At 41.2% G+C, this 27147-nt stretch overlaps 1 protein-coding gene across 2 annotated transcripts in view; it reads right to left on the bottom strand.

Annotated features, from left to right (window-relative positions):
* Positions 1-27147, bottom strand: part of ttc17 (tetratricopeptide repeat domain 17) — a 117051-nt gene that overhangs the window by 68114 nt on the left and 21790 nt on the right. For both annotated transcript variants that reach the window (XM_041198127.1, XM_041198128.1), the window contains exons 5-14: positions 25531-25662; positions 23057-23166; positions 20679-20826; positions 17147-17286; positions 16445-16605; positions 15798-15910; positions 6188-6340; positions 5001-5107; positions 2841-3015; positions 983-1051 (exon numbers count right to left, since the gene is read on the bottom strand). In XM_041198127.1, coding sequence (XP_041054061.1) covers positions 983-1051; positions 2841-3015; positions 5001-5107; positions 6188-6340; positions 15798-15910; positions 16445-16605; positions 17147-17286; positions 20679-20826; positions 23057-23166; positions 25531-25662 — 1308 coding nt within the window. The remainder of the gene's footprint in view (positions 1-982; positions 1052-2840; positions 3016-5000; positions 5108-6187; positions 6341-15797; positions 15911-16444; positions 16606-17146; positions 17287-20678; positions 20827-23056; positions 23167-25530; positions 25663-27147) is intronic.

Below are 27147 nucleotides of genomic sequence, written 5' to 3'. Positions count from 1 at the left end.
ATATCTTAAAATCTTTTATGCTCTCCCCACCCCCACTAGAGCTATACCTTGAGTGCCCTACCATCCATTCTTAATTAGCACATTCGTTTAGATAATATCACCAACTTTAACACCTATGTGTTCTTTTGTTCTATTGTTGTTGACATCTTTTGATGATCTGCTTCTATCACTGCTTGTTTGTCCCAACAACCACACCCCCCCCTCCACTTCTCTCTCTCTCTCCGCAACCCCCCACACACCTTAAACCAGCTTATATTTCAACTCTTTCTTGGACTCGAACTCAAGTTCTGTCGAAGGGTCATGAGGACTCGAAACGTCAACTCTTTTCTTCTCCGCCGATGCTGCCAGACCTGCTGAGTTTTTCCAGGTAATTCTATTTTTGTTCATGATTATATCATGCTTGGTTCACAGCAGCTTATGGGAAAGAAGATTCTAGGAAAACTCGTCACCCATTATGTAGAGTAAAACACATCAGTGTTTTAAATGGCTTTTCAGCCATGCATCTAGTAGGGGCTGCCCAGCAGGGTGGATTCAGTATGGTTAGGAAAATTTTCCATAGGGAGTCAAACAAAATTTTGGTGACTACTATTTTCTTCCACATAAAGAGAGCACTTTTATCAAAAACTACTTTCCAAAAACTTCCCTTCTCCTTCAAATTCAGTGATAACTAATATAAAAGAACACAAAGAACAATAATTGTTGAAAAAAAACTTGCAAGGAAGACATGTAGACTGGTTAGAATATGAAGAATATAAAATATGCAGAATATAGGATAATGTTAAGTAGGTATTCTGATATTTGCAAATGTATTTTTGGGAAGCAACGAACAGTTTTTGAAGGAAGCTGATGCAGTTCATATCAATGACCATGCCATACACATTTATTATATGTACAAAAATAGAGTCATAAGGAAGAGGCCTAAAGTGCTGGAGCCTCAACTTTATATCACCTCTAGTCTGACATACAAAAATTATTTGCTCACCTTTTCAATAGCTTGTGAGATGACCTCTCCAACTTGTTCCTCAATAATACTCAAGTGAGAAAACAGAGCCTATTCAAAAACAAGCAAATTATAGTTGTAATTCGGAGATACAAAGAGCATCCTGCACGGTGTATTGCATGTCCTCTTTGCAGTGCAGGTCTCTTGGTAGCAAACAAGCAAAAAATAAATTGTAGTCATCTCCAATGCATAGGCAAAACAGTCACAACACTTCAGAGTACTTCCCTATAATTCACTTGCTTTCAAATATTTGAAATAGATATACAAACTGGTGTGTTTATTTCAATAGTTGGAAGCACATTTGATCAATGTGAACCCATTTGTTTTATATTTAATAAAATGGGAAATATGGAATATTTTGCAACTTAAAGTGTTTCCACTATATCAGTACAGTTCATCCAGCCAATAAGCTGCAAAATTACTTGAATGCACTGGCTTAACATGGTGAGGCATGTACTAACCTTTGCACTCCTGTTTTAATTGAAATCATAAGTGCCCTTTGTGGTATTTTCACCACTTGTAAATCAGTTTCTAATCATTGTGCTGTACAAGTAGAAAATGCTATTTCCTCAACCATACCTCTGGGGCTGGGAATGGCGTTTTATTAATTTGGAAACAGAGGGTGTAAACAAATGACTTGTCAACGGGTGAGATAATAACGTAATTTCCTAAGAAACTGGACAGTTTTAGGGTAAAAAGTAATGATAAAATAACATAAGAATTAGGAGCAAGAGTAGGCAATTCAGCCCCTTGAGCCTGCCCTGCCATTCATTACGATCATGGCTGATCTCATTTCGGTCTCAGCTCCAATTTCCTGCCCTCTCCCTATAACCTTTCAACCAAAACGTTGGGCTCTATCATGTGTTTGGAACCAGATGAGAAGATATGCAAGGAACACAGAGACAACAATTCTAAAATGTGAAAACTAGATAGGGGAAAGCAGGGTAGCGACTGTAAATTAAGACTAACAATAAAAGGGATGATACCCAACAAACTTGAATGAATTTACCAATTTAGGAAGAAATACTGGATCTAGTTTTCAGCAAGTTAGGCACCAAAGGCCTTCATTGCAAGGAGGCTGGAGTACAAGTACAATAAAGCCTTGCAACAATTGTACGGCTTTTGGTGAGACCACATCTGAAGTATTGCGAGCAGTTTTGGTTCCCATATTTAAGGAAGGATATACTTGCCTAGGAGGCTGTATAGCAAAGATTCACTAGATTAGTTCCTGGGATGACAGGTTTATCCAATAATGAAAGGATGAGTGAACTGGGCCTATGCTCTCTGGAGTTTAGAAGAATGAGAGGTGATCTCACTAAAACATGTAAGATTCTGAAGGGGCTTAACAGGGTAGATGCTGAGAGGTTGTTTCCACTGGCTGGGGAATCTAGAACATGGGCACAGCCTCAGGATAAGGGATTGATTATTTAGAACTGAGATGAAGATAATTTCTTCACTCAAAGGGTTATGAATCTTTGGAATTCTCTACAAAAAAAGAGTTGCGGATGTTCCATTGTTCAGCACACTTAAGGCTGAGAAAGACAGCTTTTTGGCATCAGGGAAGCGAGGGATAGAAGGAGTGGGCTGAAAAGTGGAGTTGAGGCAGAAAATCAGCTATGATTGTTTTCAATAGCAGAAGAAGCTCGAGGGGCCTTATGGTCTACTCTTGCTCTCCTATTTCTTCTGTTCTGGCTCACGGGCTTGTAACTCTTTTGCAGGCTCTATCACCAGTTTCTCTTTTATCGAACCATGCTCAACCATGCCTAGATACTGCACTGCCAGTGGTTTAGGATTCAACAAGACCTGTACAACGTGGCTTTCAGTCAAGAAAAATAATTACCTGCTTGGCATAGTAGTCTGGCATTCCAGATTTCAAATCCGGCCTGTTTTCCAGTTCTTTCACTAGGTGGTACAGCTTTTCATTATTGCGGAAATCTAACATGGAAGAACAGTCAGGAAGGCGGCCAGCCACATCTCTATCTTGCTTTTCTGAAGATGTCAGGAGTGATCGGACACTGGCAAAAAGAAAAAAAAATCTCAATTGTTTACTGATTTGCAAAATTAACAGAACTGATAAAATTTACCCAAAATTGAAAGCAAATACTTTTCATACAGGTTATATATTGATGATAAAGTATTAAATTGCAGAATCTGATTAATGTGTTTAATCTTCATAGTTTTCCTAGGTTGTTAAATATAAGCTGATAGTAGTACATGACACACAGTGGCAAAGGGACATCTGTCATAGGAAAAATGTTAGAAGCTATTACTAAAGATGTTATAGCAGGGCACTTAGAAAAATTCAAGGCAATCAGGTGAGCCAACATGTTTTTGTAAAAGGGAAATCATGTTGAACCAATTTATTATAGCTCTTTGAAGGAGTCACATGTGCTGTGGATAAAGGGGAACTGGTGGATGTACTATACTTAGATTTCCAGAAGGCATTTGATAAAGTGCCATGTCAAAGGTTATTGCAGAAAATAAAAGTTCATGGTGTAGGGGGTAACATATTAGCATAGATAGAAGATTGGCTAGCTAAACGGAAGCAGAGAGTTGGCATAAATGGGTCTTTTTCTGTTTGGCAGGATGCGACGAGTGGTGTGTTCCACTCGGATCAGTGCTGGAACCACAACTTTTTACAATTCATATAAATGACTTGGATGAAGGGGCCAAAGGAACAGTGGCTAAATTTGCTGATGACACAAAGATAGGTAGGAAAGTAAATTGTGAAGAGGACGTAAGGAGGCTGCAAAGTGACATAGACAGGTTAAGCGAGTGGGCAAAGACCTGGCAAATGGAACATAATGTGGGCAAATGTGAAACTGTTCATTTCGGCAAGAAGATCATTTGAATGGTGAGAGATTGCAGAGCTCAGATTCAGAGGGATCTGGGTGTCCTCGTGCATGAATCACAAAAGATTAGTAGGTACTGCAGATAATTAGGAACACTAATAGAATGTTATAATTTGTGAGGAAAATTGATTACAAAAATAGGGAGGTTATGCTTCAGTTATACAGGGCACTGGTGAGACCACATCTGGTGTATTGTGTACAGTATTGGTCTCCTTATTTAAAGATGTTAATATGCTAGCAGATCAGAGAAGGTTTACGAGACTTAAACCAGGAATGGGTGGGTTGTCTTATGAGGAAAGGCTGGACAGGTTAGGCTTGTATTCACTGGAATTTATAAGAGTAAGAGGCGACTTAACTGAAACCTTTAAGATCCAGAGGGGTCTCGACAGGGGGGATGTAGAGAGGATGTTTTTCTCTTGTGGGAGAATCTAGAACTAGGGGTAACTATTTAAAAATAAGGGGTTGCTCATTTAAGACAGAGATGAGGAGAAATTTTTTCTCTGAGGGTCATGAGTCTTTGGAACTCTCTTCTTCAAAAGGCAGTGGAAGCAGAATCTTTGAATAGTTTTAAGGATAAGCTAGATAGATTATTGATCAACAAGGGGGCGGGTGGTGAAAGGTTATCAGGGTTGGCAGAAGTGTGGGGTTGAGGTGACATTCAGATCAGCCATGATCTTATTGAATGATGGGGCAGGCTCGAGGGGCCGAATGGCCTACTCCTGCTCCTAATTCGTATGTTCATTAAGTGTCATTATTTGAGATATATGGCTGATATCACATTGCTCCATTTTGGACAGCCAAGAACACATTTCCTCCAACAGTGAGTATTTCTTTACAAGAACATAGACAGGTCATGGTAAACACATTTCCGGATTGAAATAACTGACAACTATCCAAGTTTCATTATTGCTGTTATTTATTAATTCTGAACCATTTCTACTTCTAGCTTTATAACATAGTCCAACCATACACATTTCCTGGAAACAACAGAAGTTTGATTGCAGAAAAAAAATCTTTAAGCATTATTGTTCTGTGGCTATGGTATTACTACAGCTTAGGAAAACACTTTCTTGTACTTGGTTGCCAACATGTCATCCCAGTACCATATAAAATACCTCAATTTTCAACAGCAATATCCAAATTCTTACCCAAAACCTTTGTACTCTGGAGGTAGAAAGTATGTTGGAAGATCAGATGCAGTGGGGAGAGTGGGATAGGTGTGCATACAGTCCAACCTTTTGGGCCATAATATATCCTGACAACATAAAAAGCACACAAATAAATATTACATATCTTAGTACTGCACTTGTAATCCCAACTAAATATATTTTTCTTGAACACTTACCAATTTTTTTCCAGTAAATTTCTAAGGAATCAAAGTAGAAGACAAATACCTGAACTTGTGGTAATTTACGAAGAAAATAATACTCCAAACTACCTTATATAAAATAAGTATTTTTTGTCACTTCTCCCAATTCCTAGAGAACAAGGTTAGGTAGGCAACCTGCTATCGCAAGCCTGACTACTCCACTTTGCAACTGGTTGCATTGATTTATGCCAGTGCAAGTTGGGGTGACCCTCCTTCGAATTTTTCTTTCTTACTTCCCTGTTTACGGCTAGGGGAATAGAAAGGCATAACCTTCTGCACAACTGGCTAATCAGAGATGCCGTACCACTCTGGGGAGCAGTGCGCATGATTGCCAGTGCTCTGCCTCGGAGTTCATAAGAGCCCTGTGTCATTAGTGCAGAATATTATATCAAAGCAGAGTGGCCCAGTAAAAACATCCCAAAATGTCTTTTAGCACAGCATTTATAACAAAGTCAGACAGACTTACTGCCAGTGTATGTCGATCCTACACGAACATGGAGCTGAAACAATTGATAAAACTACAATTTAAAGCAATCTGTCATTGTCACAAAGGACAGCTTCAACAACTTGTTCAAACAATGCAAAATAAAAAAATTACATTAGATCAAAAAAATCAATTAAGATGTCATTAGGAAGTAATGACAAGTAAAAACGGAAAGTGCATGAATAGATTCAAACTAAAACCAAAGCCTTGATTGGATTATCATTGAGTGATACCTTGAAGGAAACAAACTGTACTGCAAATGTTATATATATTGTTGGCTTGCAGGAATAACGTCCTGGTTCAAGAATTTTGCTCCTATAAGGATTCAGAATATATTTATTAAATTCCCCATTAAAACAAATAACTGAAGTGGGATGAGGGAAGTGGGGGGGGGGGGGGGGGGGGGGGGGGTGTTGGGGTGGTGGAGAAAGAAGTAAAACAAGACCCTAAATATATCTCATCTTTCCTTCCCTATGGCTTACATTGTAGCTTGAGAAATCCTTTCCCCATATATTCAACACAGATCGACCTGCTGGTGATGATGGAAATTGCTGTTGTATGTTGCTCCAAGTCATATTCATCACCAACTTCATCTCAACGGGCATCATACTGGAGGTAGAACTGTCCTCGCCAAACTGAAAGAGAAAATGTGCACTTGCATGTCTTTAACCGTTCCTTTTGAAAACAATGAAATATCAGCCACATGCACTATTCCAATAATGTAAGATATACTGAGTACCCACAGAGTGATCCAATTAAGCTCCTTCCATGATAACCCAGTTAAGCCTTCTGGAGCAAGTACCAAGTCTTACAGATTTCCAAAAATGGAAGAATAAGGGGAAGCTTGATGGAGGTTCAATTTATAGCAATCTGAAGGAGGACTAAAAAACATAGGAAAACAATTGGAATGAGTGACCTATCTGGCTTGACTGGAGAATACAAAAGCTTCAAGTGACAAAAGCAGGAGGAACTATCTTACAAACTCTTTTTTAAAAAGCCTAGGGTATTCTGAAAATGTCATTGCTTGCATGAAGTGCTGGCCAATTCTGCATGAAATGAGAGATTTGAAAACAAATCAATTACTACAGATTTTAAAGAATGTTTTTCAAGTATTTAAAGTCATAATTGATATTGACGTCCATAAACCGTAAACCAAATTTAAAAGGAAAGATTTCCAGGAAAAAACGGCTCAGATTTTGCAGTTGCAACAAGAGTGAAACTGCCAGCATTCACCTTTATTACTCCATGGAACTGACAACTTCCGGTGCCCGGAAATGTACAGTTAAATGTAGAAATTGCTGTCAGTGATTCCCTCAACAGTGCGCGGTGTTCAAGTCCCCGCAGATGGTAATGTTTAAAAAATAATGGAACTGATAAGAAATTCCACGATTATGCAATAACATTCTTGTTAAATACTCCCCAAGTTCTTCATGGCGAACCAAGTCAGAACTACAGCTAAGCAACTTCTCTGTGCTTGGAGTATTAACTTCACATTCATGTAATGGCAATATTTTTCCATTATGATAAAAATTACAGCTTAATTTTTTTTTAAGGTTTGTGATATTTCAGCTTCTAAACATGTACACACCAATCTTTGTTTCGTTCCCTGTAAAATTTGTAAAACATGAGGATAATGAGTGTACTTTATTTCCTGGATTGTTGTCTGAGAATACTTCAATGTAATTGGTTACTTCTCCTGCTTGATTACATCATTATTGCTGAATTGCCAGATATCCCCTTGACTTGGTGCTCATTCAGATTACTGATGGGAAAGGCAAACTCCATGTCAGAGATCGCTAGATCTTTGGGGGGCAGTTTTCTTTGAGGTCAGGAGCGAGTGCTATAATGCAAAATTTGGGCAATATCTTAAAGAAATTATACAATCTTTAAATTCCATCGAGCAATGCCTCTGCTTTCTGGAAAGGTAACCTTTACACGACTATACCTGCCAAAAAATTTTGTCATTCATATGTTAGGCACTTATTTCAATCCGCAGTCAATTTTCTTAAGACAAGTTTAACGTAAATAGTGGAGTTGAAATAGTACTTCTGTGGGCCAAATCCAGTGTAGCTTCGGTGAACCAAATCTCAACCACAAATGTCATCACAATCTCAAGCAGCAACTATTGAAATTATGTATTTTTGAAGGCATGGCCTTTTGTCAAAGTTCATTACTAACAACTTGTAGATCTCTTGTAGCATTGCCTAGGGGTAGCCCAGGATCTGGCCTCGCCTATGACATTTACACAGTCCTGCTACAACTTAAAAGCAACAACATTTAGACCATAAGACATAGGAGCAGAAATTAGGCCGTTCGGCCCATTGAGTCTGCTCCGCCATTCAATCATGGCTGATAAGTTTATCAACCCCATTCTCCCCGTAACCTTTGATCCCCTTACCAATCAAGAACAAATCTATAAAAACAAAAAACTGCGAATGCTGAAAATCCAAAACAAAAACAGAATTACCTGGAAAAACTCAGCAGGTCTGGCAGCATCGGCGGAGAAGAAAAGAGTTGACGTTTCGAGTCCTCATGACCCTTCAACAGAACTGCTGTTGAAGGGTCATGAGGACGCAAAATGTCAACTCTTCAAGAACAAATCTATCTCGGTCTTAAAGACACTCAATGACCTGGCCTCCACAGCCTTCTGTGGCAATGAATTCCATAGATTCACCACTCTCTGGCTGAAGAAGTTTCTCCTCATCTTTGTTCTAAAAGGTTCTTCCCTTTACTCTGAGGCTGTGCCCTCGGGTCCTAGTCTCTCCTACTAATGGAAACATCTTCCCCACGTCCACTCTATCCAGGCCTTTCAGTATTCTGTAAGTTGCAATCAGATCCCCCCTCATCCTTCTAAACTCCATCGAGTATAGACCCAGAGCCCCCAAACATTCCTCATATGTTAAGCCTTTCATTCCTGGGGTCATTCTCGTGAACCTCCTCTGGACCCTCTCCAGGGCCAGCACATCCTTCCTGAGATACAGGGCCCAAAATTGCTCACAATATTCTAAATGTGGTCTGATCAGAGCCTTATAAAGCCTCAGCAGCACATCCCTGCTTTTATATTCTAGTCCTCTCGAAATAAATGCCAACATTGCATTTGCCTTCCTAACTACTGACTCAACCTACAAATTAACCTTAAGAGAATCCTGGACTAGGACTCCCAAGTCCCTTTGCACTCCAGATTTTTGAATTCTCTCCCCATTTAGAAAATAGTCTATGCCTCTATTCTTCCTACCAAAGTGCACGACCTCACACTTCCCCACATTGTATTCCATCTGCCGCTTCTTTGCTCATTCTCCTAACCTGTCTAAATCCTTCTGCAGCCTCCCCGCCTCCTCAATACTACCTGTCCCTCCACCTATCTTTGTATCATCTGCAAACTTAGCCAGGATGCTCTCAGTTCCTTCATCTAAATCATTAATGTATAAAGTGAAAAGTTGTGGTCCCAACACTGACCCTTGCGGAACTCCACTAGCCACCGGCCGTCATCCTGAGAAGGACCCCCTTATCCCCACTCTCTGCCTCCTGCCAGCTATTACTGAAGAAATTAACATTAATGACTCAAGAAAAAATAATGCAATCCTGGTGTTAAAAGATAATGGTTACAAATTTTTGTAATACCATATCTAGGGGAGAAAATTGATTAAAACAGGGAATACAAAGGCTGGTGAGGGATAGAGACACATGGCAAGGGGTCACTAGCAGTGTGCCAAATGAATCAGTGCTGGTGACATTACTGTTGTGGCTATATATAAATAATTTGGAAATTGGAACAGAAATAAAGCTATACAAGTTTGCAGGTGACAACAAACTATGTTGGGGGAGGCGGGGGGAAGGTGGTTAAATAACAGGCAACAGAAGGATCAAGACAGAACTAAAAGCTGACTAGACCCCAGGCCCTGATGGACTTCATCGTAGAGTCTTAAAAGAATTGGCTGCTGAGATAGTAAATGCATTTGTTTTAATTTTTCAAAATCCCCTAGATTCTGGAAAGGTTCCATCAGATTGAAAAATAGCGACTGTGACACCTCTACTCAAGAAAGAAGGGAGAGAGAAAGCAGGAAACAACAGGCCAGTTAGCTTAAAGCAAAGAACTCCGGATGCTAGAAATCCAAAACAAAAACAGAAACACCAGAAATACCCGGAAAAACTCAGCAGGTCTGGCAGCATCAGTGGAGAAGAGCACAGTTGACGTTTCAAGTCCTCATGACCCTTCAACAGAACTAAGTAAAAATAGGAAAGGGGTGAAATATAAGCTGGTTTGGGGTGGTGGGGTTGGGACAAGAAGTCAGTAATAGATGGAGATAACCAAAAGATGGCACAAACCAAAGGACAAAGAAGTATTGAAGGTGGTGATATTATCTAAAGGGATGTGCTAATTAAGGATAGCAAGCAGGACAAACAAGGTACAGATAGCTCTAGTGGGGGTGGGGTGGGGTGAAGGAATACTAAAAAGGCTAAAAGGTAGAGATAAAACAATGGGTGGAAATACATTTAAAAATAATGGAAATAGGTGGGAAAAGAAAAATCTATATAAATTATTGGAAAAAACAAAAAGGAGGGGGAAGAAACGGAAAGGGGGTAGGGATGGAGGAGAGAGTTCATGATCTAAAATTGTTGAACTCAATATTCAGTCCGGAAGGCTGTAAAGTGCCTAGTCGGAAAATGAGGTGCTGTTTCTCCAGTTTGCGTTGAGCTTCACTGGAGCAGACATGTGGGCATAAGAGCAGGGTGCAGTGTTGAAATGGCAAGCGTCAAGAAGGTTTGGGTAATGCTTGCGGACAGACCGAAGGTGTTCTGCAAAGCGGTCACCCAGTCTGCGTTTGGTCTCTCCAATGTAGAGGAAACCGCATTGGGAGCAACGAGGGAAGTGCAAGTGAAATGCTGCTTCACTTGAAAGGAATGTTTGGGCCCTTGGACGGTGAGGAGAGAGGAAGTGAAGGGGCAGGTGTTGCATCTTCTGCGGTTGCATGAGAAGGTGCCGTGGGAGGGGGTTGAGGAGTAGGGGGTGATGGAGGAGTGGACCAGGTTGTCACGGAGGGAACGATCCCTATGGAATGCCGCCGGGGGGTGAAGGCAAGATGTGTTTGGTGGTGGCATCATGCTGGAGTTGGAGGAAATGGCAGAGGATGATCCTTTGAATGCAGAGGCTGATAAGTGAGGACAAGGGGGACCCTATCATGTTTCTGGGAGGGAGGGAGAAGGCGTGAGGGCGGATGCGCAGGAGATGGGCCGGACACGGTTGAGGGCCCTGTCAACCACCGTGGGTGGAAAACCTCGGTTAAGGAAGGAGGAGGACATGTCAGAGGAACTGTTTTTGAAAGTGGCATCATCAGAACAGATGCGACGGAGGCGAAGGAACTGAGAGAATGGAATGGAGTCCTTACAGGAAGCGGGATGTGAGGAGCTGTAGTCAAGGTAGCTGTGGGAGTCGGGAGGCCAGTTAGCTTAACATCTGTCAAAGGGAAATGCTGAATCTTTTATTAAAGAAGTCATGGCGGGGTACTTAGAAAATCTCAAAGCAATCAGGCCGAATCAACATGGTTTTGTGAAAGGGAATTTCATAGAATGGAGGCTTTGCTGGCTGGGCCAGCATTTATTGCCCATCCCCAGTTGCTCTTGAGGTGGTGTTGGTGGGCTGCTTTCTTGAACCTCTGCACTCCATGTGGTGTAGGTACGCCCACAGTGCTGTTAGGGAGGGAGTCCCAGCGTTTTGACCCAGTGACAGTAAAGGAACTATATTTATAAATATATTTCCAAGTCATGATGGTGAGTGGCTTGGAGGGAACTTGCAGGTGGTGATGTTCCCACCATTGGCTAATTTATTGGAGGTCTTTGAAGAAGTAACAAGCAACATGGATAGAGGGGAACCTGTAGATGTGCTGTACTTAGATTTCCAGAAGGCATTTGACAAGATGCCACATCAAAGGTTGCTATGCAAGATAAGTGCTCATGGTGTAGAGAGTAACATATTGGCATGGACTGAGGATTGGTTATCTAACAGGAAGCACAGAGTACGTATAAATAGCTCATTTTTGGGTTGGCAAGATGTGGTGAGTGGAGTGCCACAGGAATTAGTGCTGGGGCCTCAACTATTTACAATTTATATCAATGACTTCGATGAAGGAACCGAATGAAATGCTAAACTTGATGATACAAAGATACTTAGGAAAGTAGGCTGTGAAGGTGACATAAGGAATCTGCAAAGGTATATAGATAGGTTAGGTAAGTCGGCAAAATTTGACAGATGGAGAATAATGTGGGAAAATGTCCAATTTGGCAGGAAAAATAGAAAAGCAGCATATTATTTAAATGGAGAGAAGTTGCAGAACTTTAGGGTACAGAGGGATCTGGGTGTCCTGGTACATGAATCAGGAAAGGTTAGTATACAGGTACAGCAAGTGATTAGGAAGGCAAATGAAATGCTGGCATTTATTGCAAGGGGAATGGAATATGGGAATGAAATATAAAAGTAGACAAGTTTTGCTACATTTATACAGGGTGTTGGTGAGACCACATCTGCAGTATTGTGTAGAGTTTTGGTCTCCTTATTTAAGAAAGGATATAAATGTGTTAGAAGCAGTTCAGAGGAGGCTCATTCAACTGATACATGGAATGTGGGTGTTATCTTATGAGGAAAGGTTGGAAATGCTGGGCACGTATCCGTTGGAATTTAGAAGAATGAGAGGTGATCTTATTGAAACATATAAGATCCTGAGGAGACTTGACAGGGTGGATGCTGAAATGATGTTTCCCTTTGTGAGAGAGGCTAGGGACAGAGTTAAAATTAAGGGTTCTCCCATTTAAAATGGAGATGAGTGGACATTTTATCTCTCAGAGGATCTTGTGTTTTTGGAAATGTCCTCCCCAGAGAGCAGTGGAGACAGGGACATTGAATATTTTTAGGGTAGAGGCACCCTGCAGATAGATTCATGACTAACAAGGGAGCCAAAGGTTATCAGGGATAAGCAGGAATATGTAATTGGGGCCACAGTCAAATCAGCCATGATCTTGTTGAATGGCTTCAACCAATGGAGAGTTTTCCCCCTGATGCCCACTGACTCCAGTTTTGCTAAGCTCCCTGGTGCCACACTCGCTTAAATGCAGCCTTGATGTCAAGGGCATCTCTCACCTCACCTCGAGTGTTCAGCTCTTTTGTCCATGTTTGAACCAAGGTTATAATGAGGTCAGGAGCTGAGTGGCCCTGGCGGAACCCAAACTGAGCGTCAGTGAGCAGGTTATTGCTAAGCAAGTGCCACTTGATACCACTGCTGATGACTCCTTCCATTACTTTACCCATGATTGAGAGTAGGCCGATGGGGTGGTAAGTGGCCAGGTTGGATTTGTCCTGCCCACAGTACATACCTCGGCAATTTTCCACATAGCTAGGTAGATGCCAGTCTTGTAGCTGTAATGGAACAGCTTGGCTAGGGGCGCGGCAAGTTCTGGAGCACAAGTCTTCAATGCTATTGCCGGAATGTTATCAGCGCCCGTAGCCTTTGCAGTATCCAGTGCCTTCAGCCGTTTCTTGATATCACGTGGTGTAAATTGAATTGGCTGAAGACTGGCATCTGTGATCTGGGGACCTCCAGAGGAGGTGGAGATGGATCATCCACTTGGCACTTCTGGCTGAAGATTGTAGCAACTACTTCAGCCTTATCTTTTCCACTGACGTGCTGGGTTCCCCCATCATTGAGGATGGGATATTTGTGGAGCCGCCTCCTCCAGTGAGTTGCTTAACTGTCCACCACCGTTCACGACTGGATGTAGCAGGACTGCAGAGCTTAGATCTGATCCGTCGGTTGTGGGATCGCTTAGCTCTGTCTGTCACTTGCTGCTTTTGCTGCTTGGCATGTAAGTAGTCCTGTGATACAGCTTCAACAGGTTGACACCTCATTTTGCCTGCTGCTGCTCCTGGCATGCCCTTCTGCAATCTTCATTGAACCAGGGTTGATCCCCTGGCTTGATGGTAATGGTAGAGTGGGGGATATGCCAGGCTACGATGTTACAGACTGCGTTAGAGTACAATTCTGCTGCTGCTATTGGCCCACAACGCCTCATAGATGCCCAGTCTTGAGTTGTTAGATCTGTTCGAAATCTATCCCATTTAGCACAGTGGTAGTGCCACACAACATGATAGAGGGCATCCTCAATGTGAAGGCAGGACTTTGTCTCCACAACGACTGTACGGTGGTCACTCCTACCGATACTGTCATGGACAGGTTGCGGCAGGCAGGTTGGTGAGGATGAAGTACATTTTTCCCTCTTGTTGGTTCCCTCACCATCTGCCGCAGACCCTGTCTAGCAGCTATGTCCTTTAGGACTTGGCAAACTTGGTCAGTAGTGGTGCTATCAAGCCACTCTTGGTGAGGGACATTGAAGTTCCCTGCCTAGAGTACAATCTGTGCCCTTGCCACCCTCAGTGTTTCTTCCAAGTGGTGCTCAACATGGAGAAGCATTGATTCATCAGCTGAAGGGACGCAGTACGTGGTAATCAGCAGGAGGTTTCCTTGCCCATATTTTACCTGAAGCAGTCCATGTCCAAATGCAGCAAAACCTGAACAATATCCAGTCTTGGGCTGACAAGTAGCAAGTAACATTCGCACCACACAAGTGCCCGGCAACAGCCATCTTCAACAAGAGAGAATCTAACCATTTCCCCTTGACATCAAATGGTATTATCATCACTGAATCCCCACTATCAAAGGATTATTATTGACCAGAAACTGAACTGGACTAGTCATATAAATACTGTGGCTACGAAAGGAGGTCAGGGGCTAGGAATCCTACAGCATGTAACTCACCTCCTGACTCCCCAAAGCCTGTCCACCAACTACAAGGCACAAGTCAGGAGTGTGATGGAATACTCCCCACTTGCCTGCACAAATGCAGTTTCCACAACATTTAAGGAGTTTGACACCATCCAGGATAAAGCAGCCTGCTTGACTAGCACCACATCCACAAACATTCATTCCCTCCACCACCGACGCACAACAGCAGTTTGCACCATCTACAAAATGCACTACAGGATTTCACTAAGGCTTCTTAGATAGCACCTTCCAAACCCATGACCACTACCATCTAGAAGGACAAGGGCAGCAGGTACATGGGAACACCACCACCTGCAAGTTCCCCTCCAAGTCACTCACAATCCTGACTTGGAAATATATCGCTGTTCCTTCACTGTCGCTGAGTTAAAATCCTGGAACTTCCTTCCTAACAGCACTGTGGGTGTGCCCACACAACACGGACTGCAACAGTTCGAGAAGGCAGCTCACCACCACCTTCTCAAGAGCAACTAGGGACAGGCAATAAATGCTGGCCCAGCCAGCAAAGTCCTCATCCCCGAACGCATTAAAAAAAAGCAGGCTCAAGGGCCAAAAGGCCCCACTCCTGCTCCTAATTCCAAGGTACGTATTAATATTTGTAGGTTAAGGAGTTGGGCTGATAATTTGTTCACATTAGCCACCATCCTGGAACTCCCTCCCTAACAGCACTGTTGGTGTATCTCCACCACGTGGCTGCAGCGGCAGATCACCACCACCACCTTCTCAAGGGCAATTATGGACGGGCGATAATTGCTGGCCTAGCCAGCGACGCCCCACAACCCATAAAACGAATTTTAAAAAAGCCAGTGAAAGGGTTAGAGACTAGGGAAGAGAAATAAACAGCAGGAATACAGATTAAATGGTTCTAACCTACGGGATATAGCACAACTAAATGAACGGCGAGCACTGATGGTTAGCTCACCATGGTAGCATAATGGTTGTTACCAGAAGAGTCATCCACAGGTCTGGATTAATAATCTGGGGACATGAGTTCAAACTTCACATGGCAGCTAGGGAGGTTAAAGATAATTAATTAAATAAACCGGAAATGAAAAAGCTTGTAGCTTTTTAATGGTGACCATAACTACTGGATTGTTGTAAAGAGAGCCCTAGGACCCTGGAATTTTCTAGTCTTACAATGGGCTGCAGTGGGAGTGAACTGAAAATGAACTTATACATCAAAGCATTCTAAGATGTGCCAAAATTGCCTTCATCTTGTACCAAACATGAATTGTTTAAATTGCGAGTTTTCTTTATTTTATACCTGTACATGCTCTACTGTATCAAATAGGTCTCCTCTGGTATAGCGCACAGGACGATCCCACTGGCAGTGTAAAATTTGCTGTTTGTTAACCCAGCGACAAAGCTGGTGGTTTCCTAAAAACAAAACACAAATTTAACCTAAATATCCGTTTTTTGTACTATTGAGTAATTGCTAACCAATTGCAATTTTGAAGTATCACAGGTTAAAGACTGTTTTGCACATTTTGTGACCTACACTGCTCATCTGGCCATTTCTAGAAAGGAGTGCTATGAACAATAAGTTACTTACATTAAAAGTTGGATAATTTGTTGGCTAATATGACAAGGAAATAGAACAATTACATGCAGAACTGTTCTCAATAAGGATTTACAGATTAAATATGTTGGCTCATAGATTATAGTACTTCATAAAATAATCATCTTTGCTATCAATGACCTTGAACAAAACTGACAATATTGAAGTTAGTCAAAAAGGCGATGTAAGAATTCAAAATTATTGTAAAAAAATTGTTTTAAACTGACTACTTCTCTTATGCCTACATGTTTACCCGCAAAATAACCATGTAACTACAGGCAGTGGCTAAAACGGTCAGCTGAGTACAATGAAGTTTCCAACATTGCTGTTTTACATCTTGCATCAAAATTTACCTAGCTGAGTCTCTTTAGCCATTTGTGTTTCATGGATTATATTTCTCAGCAGCTGCTCATCTTGCATAACTTTGTGCTTCTCCAGCAATTCTTGCTGCCTCAGGTAATTATCATGCTGCTTCTGGTACTCCTTCAGCTCATTTAACGTTCGCTGCAGAGATCTAAATACATGAAACATCACAATAGGTCCCAATAATGCAAAGGTTAAAAAAAAATTTAAAATGGGATGAAGTTAGGAGTCAAACATGTAAATTTAGTTCCACTGCAACTCAACATTATCCCTGAGTTGTATCTGTAAAATAACTTTGCATAAGACTATTTTAGTAAATCTGAAATGACTCACTAATAATGCTTCAGCACTACATTTTTCACATAACTGTCCTTGGGATACATTTTTTAGTTAAAATGTAAAGGAAGGTTATTATTCAACTAGAGTTACTTGCATGGATTATGAAAAGCAGCATTAAATTTTATAGTGTTAAGCAGGTTTAATTGTTGACTTCAAAAGAAAATTGGATAAATACTTGAAGGAGAAAAAAACTGCAGGAATATGTGGAAAAAGGAGCAAGTGGAACTAACTGGATTGCTCTTTGTGAGGTTTGGCACAGACTCTGGGCCCACCGGCCTCCTTCTGGCCTACTAATCTATGGTTCCATGTTAAAAACAAAACTATAACTGTGTTTCTCCTACATCCAATCATACCTGTGCTGTGCCTCCAGTTTTTGCTCCAGTTTCTGCTGGCACAGGACAGCATGCTTCCGTCTCATTGCATGTTCAAAACCTGGCCTTATAAGCAATGCCTGATCATAGCATAGTACTGAATGGTTATACTCCCCCAACATCTGGAAAAGAAAGGTACAAATTGCAAATTTCTATCTAAAATTAAGATAGCTTTTAATTTGAGAAACCATCCAATGCTGTGTGTCGTACTTGGGCACGTGGCGCTTGACGCTGCTGATGGTACCAGATAACGCAAAAAATCCTCCACTTTTGGGCACTGATTCCCTACTTAATAAGATGGTTGTTGGAATCATTTGGAATTTTTTTTTTAAAAACAATTCTGTTATGTCACCTGCTGGTTCTACGCTGGTAGATTTGCTAGATTTGCTATCTACGCAGTTGTATTGCAGACAAGTAACATTGTTCAAATAATAATGTCTGGTGGTTTTACTTATGACATCCAAATCAGGATTTCTTGGCCCTTTGGCATTCTCTCCGCATGACAGATACTTCACCAGTGTGATGGAGCGCAACACTGAATGCTAATTGTGTTTGAGAGACACATGGCTTTGAATTACACTGATACAGCATGAGGCGTAATGTAATTTATAAATATACATGCTGTATGACAATTATTCCACTCAGCTGTAAATAATTTAGATCTTTGAAAAGTATTCCGCATTACTGAGATTTTTTTCAGTACTTTCTAAAATCTAACTTGCCACAACAGATCAATTTCTTTTCTGGTTTTAAAACAAATAAAGCACCTTAACCAAGCTTAAATGCAGCAGATAACATTTTCTCCAGTCTACGGTCAGGATTTTCCATGCCCGCCGGTGCAGGGTATTTTGGGTGGCGCAAACGGACAATATGGCGAGAAGGCCAAAAATCAGCTTCACAACGTTGTGAAACCACTTTGTGATTGTCCAATCCACCCACCGATGGCAGGCTGTGTTCCCTGCCATCAGCTGTCAGGAACCTCATTGTAATACGTCAGCAAATCATTTTAAGGCCAGTCCATCGGACTATTCCCCCCAGCTCAACTGTCCGCCCACATTGGTGGGAAAACACGTCATGTTTCACAACAGCATATATAAGGTGTGCATTTGGCAGGCTGCACTTCACTTGGGACTTCAAGATTTGTTTGCCGACCTTGCTTCGGGCAGCACTCGCAGTCATCAGCGCCAGGCTTCACAGACAGCACCACATCACTTTTAGCCATATGTGAGGGGCTTTTCAACGGCTGCAAGGCAAGGGATTGCTTGGGAAAGGGGGAGAGGTGGCCACAGGCAAGGGAAGAGGTTGCAGGTCTAGGGCTGTGCTGGGGAAGGAGGGGTGTGTGTGGGGGCACATGTCAATCCATGCAAGCGGCCTCAAGATGGTGAGGGCTGAGGAGGCAGTCTTCAGAGGAGGTGAAGCCAGATAGGCATGTGAGGATGTGAGAGAGAGAATGGGTGGTGATGTCTCTTGAGCTGACAGTGAGTAAGATGCCAGTGAATGTGTGATGGGCTTGAGTGTGAGAGTTTAGAGTGATGAGATGGTTGCCTTACCCTGGCTGCATGGATGAGATCATTCATCCTCTATCTGCATTGGATGGCCAACCTCTTCTGTGCAATATTGGCACTGATCACCACTGCCATCGCCTCCCAAGGCAGAGCGGTAATGTAGCTGCTCCTCCTGCAGCCAGAGCGGGGGGTCCAAAAGGCACTCAAGGGCTGCAGTCCATAGCCTTCTGGGGGTATGGCTTCTTTGCTGCAGTCCTGGGCTGGAAGCACTGAGCGTGGCTTTACTTTAAATGCGATGCCTGGCGTGATGAAGCGGCGAGGTGATGGCGTCGCAAGCAAATTGGAGCCTGCTCGCCATCGAAATGGCGTGTATCCTGGGATGCATAATTAACGCAACGGATTTGGGACAATCTGGCCATTGCGGCCGGTGGGTAAAGCATCGTTTTACCCGCCCACTACCGCACTTAGTGCGAATCTGGGACAATTTCACCCTATATGTAAAAACCAACAAAGGTTGATCTGGTAGCACTGCAAACAATTAGATGGCCAGAATCTGAATCCTAGTTTTGGGGAGGGTGGGGAGAGAGACAGGTGCGATGGGAAGAAACAAAAGTTCCAAACATTTTCAAATGTTTAGTCACAGGAACCAAAGAGCCATTAAAAAGTGAAGGTGACCCAGTGGGATAAAGGGGAGAAGAGGGAGGGAAGAACCTGACAAGTTAAGTTCCCATTCTCAGATGCCTAAAATGCAAAATGTGAAGGGCAATACATCAGATGTCATGAAGTTCATACTTGAAATTTTTACTTTTATCTGGACAAGCAGAATCACCCTGTCCATTTCCACAAGCATGCTGGGAAATTTAGAAAAATACAACCCTGGTTAGATCATAATGCTCGAGTTGCATTATCTCTCCCTGCTCCCTCAAATCGTGCATCTTAACCAACACCCAGCCAGATCTCTGCATATAGATCAATAAATCCCTCTTTTTATTTGGCCTTATGCATTTTCTTTTAATCAACCTTTCTTCAACTTTTATCTCTGCCATCTGTAGTAGAAGACAATCCCCTTGAAGGTATACACATTATTTAACATGGTTAAGTTTGCACTGTTTGACACATTCCAAATTCTTACTGCAGCTGAAAAATGTCATGGTTCATACAATGACTACACCAACACCAAGAAAGCGATTAGGATTTCTAATGATGGAGCAAAAAAAAAGTACAGATATTCCTGTAGCAACTCTGTAAATAATCTAAAAATTCACCAGTTACCAGTTATTAACAAGATTTTTGAATTGTGTACGCAAGATAGGAAATGTTCAAAACACATTTACACAATCCATTCAAAATACAAACGACAAACCTATGTCACAAATGTACATCGGAACATACATAAGAACATAAGACTTGAGAGTAAGCCGTTTGGCCTGCTCCGCTATTTAATGAGATCATGGCTGATCTTGTTGTGGTCTCAACTCAATTTTCCTGTCTGCCCTCCATAACCTTTGACCCCTGGTTTATCAAAAATCTGTCTAACTCAGCCTTGAATAAATTCAATGACCCAGCCTCCACTGCTTTCTGGGGAAGAGAATTCCACAGACGAATGACCCTCAGAAAATAAATTCTCTTCACCTCCCTCTTAAAAGGAAGATCTCTTGTTCTTAAACTGTGTCCTCTCGTTTCAGTCTCCCCCCACAAGAGCAAACATCCTCCCTATTAGCTCTAATATGACTGTTGCTTGGTATTACAGAAGTTGAATATTGCTGAAAAGAGAGACATAAAGATCAAGCTTTTCAGTTTGCACTCATCAGGACAATCACAAGAAATTTTGTTTGTCCTGATGATTAAGACACGAAAAGCTTTAGTGGCATGCCTCTCTTTTCAGCAATATTCCAATATGACTGTTACATATACAGAAATGTTAGACAATAATGTAAAGAAAAAAAATGTTGCACACACTAACAAGAATGGAAACAAAATTGACCAGAGAAAAGATTCAGCATACTTACTGCATAAATGTTTCCAAGAGTATAATGACTGGTGAGGAAGTCAGTGGATACATCCAGTGCTGCATGAACCAATATGGCTGCATCTGCTGAGAAATGGGCTCGGTGCAAGACATTGGCCAAATTCATCAATGCTATATCTTTATGTTGCCTGTTTAAAAAAATACACACACACTGTAATATAAGGGTTTTCAACTTTGCTGTTTCTGGGAACCCCTTCCCTGCATCATAAAAATTTCCTGGAACAAGTTGTTTTTCAGTATAAAAATTATACAATTAAACATATATTTACTATTATTTCTGTTTTGCTGGCTTAATACAAAATTAGTTGCTGGTACAGAGTGGCTTCTATTTTGTGCTAAAAATCAGCACACCAAGAGAAACTCAGATGGATCACCAGGTACAACATGCATTTACGCTCCAGATTCACTTCCCAATCCAAAATGGTGTATTTTTTTTTTAAGTACAAAAAAGATCAACTTTCATGATTATTGCACCTTGCATGAGTGATACACCTGGGACTAGACCTTGAGCTCCTGTTGGTTGCAGGTGACTGTTCCATATTTGCTGATGACACAAAACTAGGTGGGAATGTAAGTTGTGAGGAGGATCTTGCATCCTCAAGCGGACGTACAGGCTAAGCGAATGAGCAAGAACATGAAAGATGGGATATAATGTAAGTGTTAAGTTATCCACTTTGGGAGGAAAAAACAGAAAATCTCTCAAATGGTGAGAGGTTGGGAAGCGTTGTGTTCAAAAGGGCCTTGTTCATGAGTCACCAAAAGCTAGCATTGCAACAATCAATAAAGAAGGCAAATGGTATGTTGGCCTTCATGGCAAAGGGATTTGAGTACAGAAGTAAAGTTGTCTTACTGCATTGTATAGAGCCTTGGTGAGGCCATACCTGGAGTCCTGTGTGCAGTTTTGGTCTCATCTAAGGAAGGACATACTTCACAGGAGTGCAATGAATGTTCACCTGACTAACCCCTTTGATGGCGAGATTGTCTTATGAGGAACGATTGAGGAAACTGGGCTTATAGTCTCTAGGGTTTCGAAGATTGAGTGGTGATCTCAATGAGACTTACAAAATTCTTACAGGGTGTGACAGGGTGGCTATAGATAGGATGTTTCCCCTGAGTGGTGAGTCTAGAATCAGGGGACATAATCTCAGAATAAGGGGTCGGCCATTTAAGACTGAGATGAGAAGTAATTTCTTCACTCAGAGGGTGGTGAATCTTTGGAATTCTCTATCCCAGATGGCTGTGGAAGCTTAATCATTGAGCATGTTCATGACAGAAATTGATAGATTCCTGGAGACTAATGACATTAAGGGATATGAAGATAGCATTGGAAAGTGGTGTTAAGATAGATGATCAGCCATGACCTAAATGAATGGCAGAGCAGGCCCAATGGCCTAATCCTGTTCCGATTTCCTAGTTTCATCAGCCACTGGGTCATGTTCAACTCTATAAACAGGTGCCACAGATAAGCAGCGATGAGCCACAAAGAGCGGGAGGTGAAGTCTGTCAAACATTCAACACTTTTTGGTTAATTGCTGACCCATTACTCCAAAAAAAAACATCGAATCTCAACAATTTGTTGTTCTGCTTATCTAATTTAAACATGACAGACAGGAGAGTATATACCCTCCCAGGAAATGAACCCACTGCCAACTGTCACAAATAGATCTGGGGGGGGGAGAAGGGTTTCCCACTGCTCGAATACAGTGGTAGCAGTTCCAACACATTTCTTTTTACTTTTCTGTCATCCTATGCTTCTCCCTATGCAGGGAGCGTGCAGATTTGACAAACGTACTCCTTATGCATGCTTAGGAATGGTGCAGCAGAATTTTTACTGCACAATGGGACTTTTTTTTAAAAAAAGATTCTTGAAAGTTGCTGATTTGACTCTTAAAATCTTCTCACAGATCCCTAAAAGGCTGCAGACCTCCAGTTGAGAACTTCTGATGCAATTAATTTTTACAAGAAATGTCACAAGCACTTGCGATCATTTACCAAGTTTATACCGTCAGTAAAGAAACAGAAACTTGTATAATTAAGTTGTTTGCCTGCGTTCTCCCAAACTATTAACAGGTTTTATTCAACAATGAACGAATGGATACAAAATTAATGACTTTGCTGCTGCTTCCAATACTCTTGATTGAATATCTTTCTAAAATGTAAAAGTTCTAGGTTATGCTTTATGTATTGATATTACATGCAAGCAGGCTTTATTGGGCAGCCTTCTTACAAAAGACAAATCAGACAAAAAACAAAACTTTGATTGAGAGTGAAATATTGGCCAGGATGCCAAGAGAAACACTGTAGATGCTAGGTTTCTCGTATCACAAATGCTTTCTCACTTGGTTCCTGAGAGCTTACCGTGGAGAAAAATGCAGTGCTCGAATGACACATTCTACCACCTGGTATGGCTCATTCTTCATCCTCCAGTAAAAGGAAGCCATGTTATACAGCACCCACGATGATGTATTCTAAAATCAATGAAAATTTGTAATAATATAAGTAATAGATTAACAGTGGTTGATAGGACTTCTGCTTTGTATAGATGTGGACACCTGAAAGCTGCCATTTTAACCCATTAACGATTTTATGCTCACTGAAACCTTCAGAGGATGGCATTAAAATCCTATTGACTGGTGTGAACCTTGCAATTACTGCACTTAACTATTAATGGCTGAACAATTCAGTTCCATTATTCATGCAAAGATACACTGGTCTAATAATTCTTACTTAGGTTTGCGAACAATATAAATTTAAAAGGAATATTGATCAAATTCTTTGAGATCAATAAAATGCCTACATGTTTTACAGACCTCAAACCCAAGTAGAAATAATTGGAGCTTTATTTGGATAGCAGATTTAGAACTGATGTGACAATTTGGTGATGTAAGCACATAGCAGATTTCAAAATGTTTTTAAGGCACAAAGTTACATTCTATTCAATACAATTTATATGCACGTAAACAAGGCAAATTAATTTGTTTTTCCATGGAAGCTTAAATTTTCTTTTCAATATAATTTTGCACAACTTATTATGTGACTGAAGAGAAACTGTTGATTAAATTGATATTCAACTTACAAATACAGTTAGTGAAAACGGGTTTCGAAAACTCCATTAAAATTACAGAGACTAATTTAAAAATCACAAATATTCATTGCACTTTTCCTTCAAGAATGCCATCAAAAATATCAATTAATTATTTTGCTTCACATATTACTTCAAGCAAAACCTCTCCTTTGAGTTTAGCTACTGAAAATGATCAGCACTGGAAGTTGCTAAGACCAAAGCTTTTTTTCAACTCTCCCTCTTAGAACAGGTGAATGGAGGGATAACAACATACAATTAGGTATGAAGTAATACGATCAAAATGACTGCAGTTGTGCATGCGATCCCAATTCACAATTGGATCTCATTCCAATGAACGTTTTGGATATACTATATAACCAAGTACTTTAGTGCGTCCCCAATTCATAAATGGATAGCAACTAACTGGTACCAGATATTTTATTTCTGATACACTGCAATGGCTTTGTCACATCTTACCCAAAGGCACCTGCTTGAGGTTCAATGTGGTAGAAAAATAATCTACACACACTGCACAAGACATTGCAATTTAAAGATTTATTCATTTTATAAGGTACCAAGAAGGCATATTGTTAATTGTCACATTTATGTAGTAATAAATAACTTGATTGAGTTATTTGATGAAGTAACAAAGTGGGCTATAAAAGCATATGGGATCCTTGGCTTTAAAAATAGAAGCAATGAGTACAAAATTAAGCAAATTACCTAATTCCCTTTAAAAATTAGCATTGAATCTGCTTCTCCACCACCTTTTTAGGCAGCACATTCCAGATCATGTATCACATTTAAAAAAGTGATTACCCCCCCCCCCAGTGGTTCTTTTACTTCATGAATCATTAGGTTGGCATCAGCTGGATGAATGTGCCCAATTCTGGGCACCACACTTTAGAGAGAATGTCAAAACCTCAGGGAGGGTACTGAGGAGGTCCACTAGAACGATAGCAGGGATACGGCTCTAACGTGGAGAAACTAGAGGAGCTTAAGTTGTTCTCCTTAGCACAGAGAAGGTTCAGGGGAGATATAACAGAGATGTCTAAAATCATGCAGGGTTTTATTAGATAAATAATGAGAAACTACTTCCAGTAGCCGAAGGATCAGTAGCCAGATGACACATGTTTAAAGTGACTGTCAAAAGAACCGTCGGGGAGATGGTTACAAGTTATAACCTGCAATGCACTGCCTGAAAGAGTAGTGGAAGCTGATTCAATGCTAACTTTCAAAAGGAATTAGATAAAAACCTTGACTGGGGAAAAATTTGCAATATAGATACAGTGTCTCAAAACTGGCAGCCATGGAACCAAGTATAGGCCGGGTTTCAGATCCTGCCAGTTTTCAGGTCGGGTGGTCTGTGCCAAGGATCACTCGGAGTGCAGGAAAAGACAGGCACACAAAGTCAATAAATAGTTGGCGCCACACTACAGCACCTCACCAAACAAGCTGGTAAATGATTTTATTCATCTAATAATAGTGAAAATTTGTGAATGGCAGCTTTAAAAAAAATGAAAGTTTTATGACATTGTCAGTTTTCAGATAGCGAGATTTGAGATATTGTACCTGTACTATGGGGAAAATGCAGGAGAATAGGAATAACTGGATAGCCCTTTCAAAGAGCTGGCAAGATAGGCCAAACTGCTTTGTCATAACAGGTGCATTGCAAGGAACACATGTAAACCTTACAGTAACTGTGTTTACACACTTACAGCCAATAAAAAGCAGGTAGCTAAATAAGAATAAAAAATGTAAACTGTACCTTCAACAAGGCCGCATTAATTCTATGCCCTATTTCTTCAATACTTCGACCTAATCTTCTTGATAAGCTGATAAAGATAGGATCCTCTTTTGATAATACTGGTGCTGTAAGATTAATTCGTTCTTGGATACCCTAGAAACAAAGTTTAATTTATTGTTAGTCATTTCAATTTTCAAATCCCAAAACTTTGAAGCATAAAAAGTGTAAATTGCACATTTTCTACTAAAACCAATTTGTTCTGTTGTGATATTTTGAAGTCTAAATTGGTTTGCACCATGTACAGTAAGCGATAGGACATTAATGGCTTTCCTTGTTCATTTGTGCAGTGTACAATGCTCTAGATTGGTAATTGTTGGTTTAAGACTACCTATTAACATAGAAACTAGGAGCAGGAGTAGGCCATTCGGCCTTTCGATCCTGCTCCGCCATTCATTATGATCATGGCTGATCATCCAAATCAATAGCCTGCTCCCACTTTCTCCCCATACCCTTTGATCCCTTTCACCCCAAGAGCTATATCTAACTCCTTCTTGAAAACATACAATGTTTTGGTCTCAACTACTTTCTGTGATAACAAAGTCCACAGGCTCACCACTCTCTGGGTGAAGAAATTTCTTCTCATCTCAGTCCTAAATGGTCTACCCCGTATCCTCAGACTGTGACCCCTGGTTCTGGACTCCCCCAGCTTCGGGAACAACCTTCCTGCATCTACCCTGTCTAGTCTTGTTAGAATTTTATAGGTTTCTATGAGATTCCACCCCCACCCCCATCATTCTTCTGAACTCCAGTGAATATCCATCCAAATTGACTCAATCTCTCTTCATATGTCAGTCCCACCATCCCAGGAATCAGTCGGGTAAACCTTTGCTGCACATCCTTCCTCAGATAAGGTGACCAAAACTGCACACAATAATCCAGGTGTGGTCTCACCAAGGCCCTGTACAACTGCAGCAAGACATCCCTGTTCCTGTACTCAAATCCTCTGGCTATGAAGGCCAACATACCATTTGCCTTCTTTACCACCTGCTGCACCTGCATGCTTACCTTCAGCGACTAGTGTACAAGGACACCCAGGTCTCGTTACACATTCCCCTCTCTCAATTTATAGCCATTCAGATAATAATCTGCCTTCCATTTTGGCAGCAAAAACAGGATAACCTCATATTTATCCACATTATACTGCATCTGTCATCTCACTCAGCTTGTCCAAATCACACTGAAGCATTTCTGCATCCTCCTCACAGCTCACCCTCCCATCCAGCTTTGTGTCATCTGCAAATTTGGAGATATCACAACTAATTCCCTCATCTAAATCATTAATATATACTGTGAGTAAATGGGGTCCCAGCACCGATTCCTGCAGCACCCCACTAGTCACTGCCTGCCATTTGGAAAAAGACCCGTTTGTTCCTTCTCTTTGTTTCCTGTCACCCAACCAGTTTTCTGTCCATCTCAGTACACTACCCCCAATCCCATGCGCTTTAATTTTACACACCAATTTCTTATGTGGAACTTTGTCGAAAGCCTTCTGAAAGTCCAAATAAACCACATCCACTGGCTCCCCCTCATCAACTCTACTAGCTACATCCTTGAAAAATTCCAGTAGATTTGTCAAGC

This window comes from Carcharodon carcharias, chromosome 10 (assembly GCF_017639515.1).
Source record: "Carcharodon carcharias isolate sCarCar2 chromosome 10, sCarCar2.pri, whole genome shotgun sequence".
Taxonomy (NCBI): Eukaryota; Metazoa; Chordata; class Chondrichthyes; order Lamniformes; family Lamnidae; genus Carcharodon; species Carcharodon carcharias.
Note: the sequence above shows the minus strand (reverse complement) of the source record. Positions and strands in the feature narration are given on the sequence as shown.